The sequence below is a fragment of the Egretta garzetta genome, unplaced genomic scaffold (genome assembly GCF_000687185.1).
Source record: "Egretta garzetta isolate BGI_Z169 unplaced genomic scaffold, ASM68718v1 scaffold787, whole genome shotgun sequence".
Classification (NCBI taxonomy): domain Eukaryota; kingdom Metazoa; phylum Chordata; class Aves; order Pelecaniformes; family Ardeidae; genus Egretta; species Egretta garzetta.
This window is the reverse complement of record NW_009260266.1, coordinates 87,817-92,253: the sequence shown is the minus strand read 5'-3', so window position 1 is coordinate 92,253 and position 4,437 is coordinate 87,817. Positions and strand designations below refer to the sequence as shown.

The following is a 4,437-nucleotide window of genomic DNA, read 5'->3' as shown; positions in this document are numbered from 1 at the left end:
GGGGGCAGCGCCCCGGGGGCGAGGCGGACCGGGCGCAGAACGTCTGGCAGTGGATGCTGGAGAGCGAGAGGCAAAATAAGCACAAGCCCCATAGGTAAATACGCAGCTGTCTACAGCAATATCGCTCCCGGTAAATATTTATATATTACATGGGCTGTCTATTTTTACAATCGCTAAAAACAAATGAGACTCTTTGCTCCTCCGGTTTAATATAAAAGCTGTTCCGCAGAACCAGAAAAACCACAAAAATGTCATGTTTTTGGCAATAAACCTCCTTTCATGTTATGACAGACTTTTGAGAGGGAGCGAGCAGAATAGGAGCTGCTATTAAAGTCATATTTTCCAGCTTTTCTAACCCGACTTCTTCCCCTCCCCAAGCACACAAAGCGTGGAGGCGGCCGGCGGGCTGGCCGGGTTCCCCAAGCCGCAGAAGCAACGGTAACGGTCGCGGGAGGGACGGTCCTGGTCCCGCGGTGGGGTTCGGGGAGCAGCGGGGGTAGGAGGGGGTTTGCTGGGTGCTGGGCGGGCTCGTCTTCAGCCAACGCTCGGGCTGATGGCGGGCAAGGCGGGGGGTGAACGTGGACGGTGTCCTCCCCGTCTAGGTAGATGGTCAGCCGTGGGGACGCGTGACGGCGCGGCTTGGCCGAGCCCCAAGGATGAGCCTCCTTATTCCAACCCCACCCTACCCCGGCAAATAGTTTGAATCCTAGACTATTACTTCCACTCTTTTGATGGCTGTAATTTGCCCATTTTTCCTCTGGGACGGACTCCAGCTACATACCAAGTGGGGAATTGGACTGGTTATCGTTCATTTGGGTATGGAAGGATAAATTAGCCCACAGCATTTGTAATTCTTCCTTTGATTGTTTACAACATGTGAGGGTTGATACAAAGAGCGAACTTAACGACCCACAGGAGACTTCAATTAAGAAGACTGTATTTCGATGATTTTTTTTAAAAGTTGTTGTGTTTTTTTTTTTTTTTCCTCTCTTTTGGTTTTTTTCCCTCCCCCTTCTTCCCCACTTGCCCTCCCCCTCTCCACTTCAGATGTTCAACCTCAAATCAGCAGAGGGATCGAAACCACTCCGCTGCCATTCCGGGGGGAAACACCCCTTTCTGCAATGCAAGTCTAACGACAGAAGAGTGAGTATTGCATGCGCATAAAAGGATTGGGAAATGTATATATATAATAATTATATTTTCATTAAATGGATTGCGCTTTGAAAAGAGAGGAAATTCTTCTATCTGAAATTTCGTCTTTCAAACCTTCTTCTTAAAGAAAGAACAAAACATTTTCAAATCTTGTCTCTGGCTCTTTTTAACTTGCATTCCTGTAAAGTGGACAAAGATTGGATTAGTCTAATTACAGGATGGTTCTTTTAACAAGAAATCTGCTACAGAGAGGTCTAAAATGGCCTAAATAATTAAAGTTTTCTTTCTAACCCTCTTCATCTTAAGCAATGAGTAATGTTTGAAGTCCAGACTGAGCCACCTGACTAGAGCCTTTCATTTTTAATTGGTTGACCTTAAGTCCACCAGCTGTCTTTGCTAGCAGCTTTTTTTCTGAAGCCACTCTACAAAGACTTAGAACAAATTAGGAAGACTAAATTACTGCGGACTAACACTTTGTGACCTTTTGACATGCCAAGTGTACATTGCCTCAGAAGCAGTCGTAGATTTGGCTGCATGGTATTCACTAGAGCGTTGCCATTTTGCCGGGTAATATTGTTTTAATTATTCTTTAAGAAGGGTTTCTTAGTGCAAATGGCAAGAGCCAGTTAATTTTATCCTCGCCGGGAAAAAAATAAGATTACCTGTGTACTTCAGGTGAAGAACCTGGCGGTGGGTTTGCTTCGTGAGCTGTTGGTGGGTTTGTGCGTGGGAAGAAAGCTCGGTGGACGCTTTGTATGAAGGCAGATGAAACAAGCCTTTTAAAATCAGCGACGTACAGTGTTGGGGCTCGTTGGGTAGAGGTTCGCCCATGGCGAGCCCAACGCACGCTCACCCGGCCCGCCGTCCGGCTCCGATGCTTCCAGCAAGCATCTAACCCCCACCCCCCAGTTCTCCCAGCTATACACCAGTAACAAGGTCTCTGCTGCCCGTAGCCGGCCGCTTCACCGTGCTGCCATTCCCGAGCGGGAATGCCGTGGGAGCCGAGCGAAGGGCTGTGCAAAGGCAGCATGCCGAGCTCACGGCGCCTGCAGGAATGGCTGACGTTTTGGGTCACACCCGGGATATTCCTGACCAGAAACGCTGCTGGATTGAACACGGTGACACGGCCTGTTCTCAGATGGAAAAATAAAGGGGTTTTATGTGTGTTTTCTGTTTTCCAGTCACAAAGAGCCAAAGAAACTGCCAGTTGTTCACACCTCTCAGTCGAGCGAGTTGGTTGTCACCTATTTTTTTTGCGGAGAAGAAATTCCCTACAGGAGGATGTTAAAGGCCCAGAGCCTGACACTCGGGCACTTTAAAGAACAGCTGAGCAAAAAGGGAAATTACAGGTAAGACTCCGTGATTCGTTTGGTCTTTAGTATGTATTCAAAAGAATATCTAAGTCTATATTCTAAGTCAAAAGAATCAGCAGGTATTTTGCAGGTCTACCCGCAATGACACATTTACCTCGTGTTTCAGAGGCTGTAGATCTTCTTCTCTTCCCCCTTGAACCAAGAGCAACTTGGAGATGGAGAAAGGGGCCTTTGAGCTGGGGCTTGGCTGCAGGGCCACCTCCTCCCCAGCCTCCTCCCCCAGTTGCATAAGGACGAAGGCTGGCAGGCTTCGTGCTCCAACCCTTGTCCAAAAAACTTGAATACCAGGAAAAGCTGGGATGGCCTTGCGGCGAAGGCATGGAGTTGGGTTTCCAAACGGGTCAGCATTCATCTTGGTGCTGGCCTCCTTTTTTGCCTGCTCATTTCATTTTTTTCATTTTTTTAATTAGTTGTTGTTTCGCAATGGTGTGGCCACAAGTGCGGGCAGTGAAAGGTTGGGATGTTGCATCCGCGTGGACGTGTAGCTGAGGTGCAGGGAGCTCGCTTTTCTCTTCATTAGGGGGAAAAAAACCCTCTGCCCTGCAGGGGAAGCTCTGCCAGTGATACCGAGTTCCTCCTCAGAAGCACCAACAAACCCTGCCTGTCTGGTTTCCAGGGCCCAGCTCCCAGTTTAACCAGTTTGCTGCTGCCCCTCCTCTTCTAGTTCCCATGGCAATACCTTCGCATTGGCTATTTTTTTGCTGTCCTTTCCCAGTGGATCTGGGCACTAGTGGGACCATCCGTTGGCCAATTCTACAGGGTGAGCAGGAGAAGGAGGTTCCAGCTTTAAGGTTTGAATTTGCTCTGAATGTGGGGGTGCTTCAGAGAGCCAGAAGGCTTGCCCTGCAACTGGCAGCCTCTGCTTTAACCTCTAAATGGTCATTTGGGTTTGGTATGAGGACTTCCCAGCTGGTGCTCCATCACTGGCTTTGGAAGGGCCACCTACACTGGTCAGAAGTTGGTCACCTAAGGGCTTGCTCAGGCTGGGGGATGCCAAGCTGGGGGCTGGGGCTGAAACACAGCCAATCCTTCTCCCCAAAACCCATCTTTGCAGCCCGCCCAGCTGCCATCAGATGGCAGCAACCTGCAAGTCCACCCAACCTGGACACCCTCCAGGAGCTTCTTGCCACCACTGCACCATTGTGCAGCCCCCAAAGCCTCTCCCAGCCCGCTGTGCTCCTCCTCCAGCTGATGCAGCCTCATGCCCCAGTTGCAGAGCAGTTTCCCTGGCCTCACCACTGGTCTGCCACTGCTCCAGTGGGTCTGTAGCAACCCCCCCACCCAGGAAAAAAAAATCCTTTTTTTTTTGTTGTTTGTTTGTTTTTGATGACATTTTTTGTGTGATGCCCAAGTGCAGGAATAGGCTACTAAAACCTCTGTGGCCCAAAAGCCCCTCCAGGTGCAATTATTTGTGCCTTGTCAGACTGTAATTACTTTAGAAAATGTTTTTAAGTGACTGACAAGGATGAAACAAGGTTTTGCTTAGATCTCACCCCTTTACACCTGGGTAAAGACAATACAGAAATTTATAAAAGGAACTTGGGTACGTGCCCAGTATTTTATCTTGCACAGACACAAGGTGAAACTAATTACACAAATGTGTGTACCTCCAGGGAATCATTTTGATCTAAGCTTTGACTTTTGGCTGGACTTTGAGTGAAACTGCGGGTGACCTTCAGGGAAGAGGGCCGCAGTGCCCGGAGTAGCGTGTGTGTTACGGGGAGGCACTAACTAGGCTGCTTTGGTCACATCTGGCATTGATTTCTTTTTAAGGCACATTTAATAAGCATGTCTTTGAAGCCGTTGCCTTTCATTTAATGCACAAAGACATGCAGAAATGCTCCGCTCTCCAAATTCTTTATTGATTGGATCAGTTTGCGAGGCGGGTACCTCGGGCTCCCGGGATGCCAGA

The 4,437-nt window shown here is 48.8% G+C and overlaps 1 protein-coding gene across 1 annotated transcript in view; it reads left to right on the top strand.

Moving 5' to 3' along the window:
• The window catches only part of AXIN2 (axin 2), a 51,129-nt gene that overhangs the window by 44,374 nt on the left and 2,318 nt on the right, over window positions 1-4,437 (top strand). The window contains exons 6-9 of the mRNA XM_009642339.2: window positions 9-94; window positions 379-438; window positions 1,048-1,143; window positions 2,334-2,501. Of these exons, the coding sequence (XP_009640634.1) occupies window positions 9-94; window positions 379-438; window positions 1,048-1,143; window positions 2,334-2,501 (410 nt within the window). The remainder of the gene's footprint in view (window positions 1-8; window positions 95-378; window positions 439-1,047; window positions 1,144-2,333; window positions 2,502-4,437) is intronic.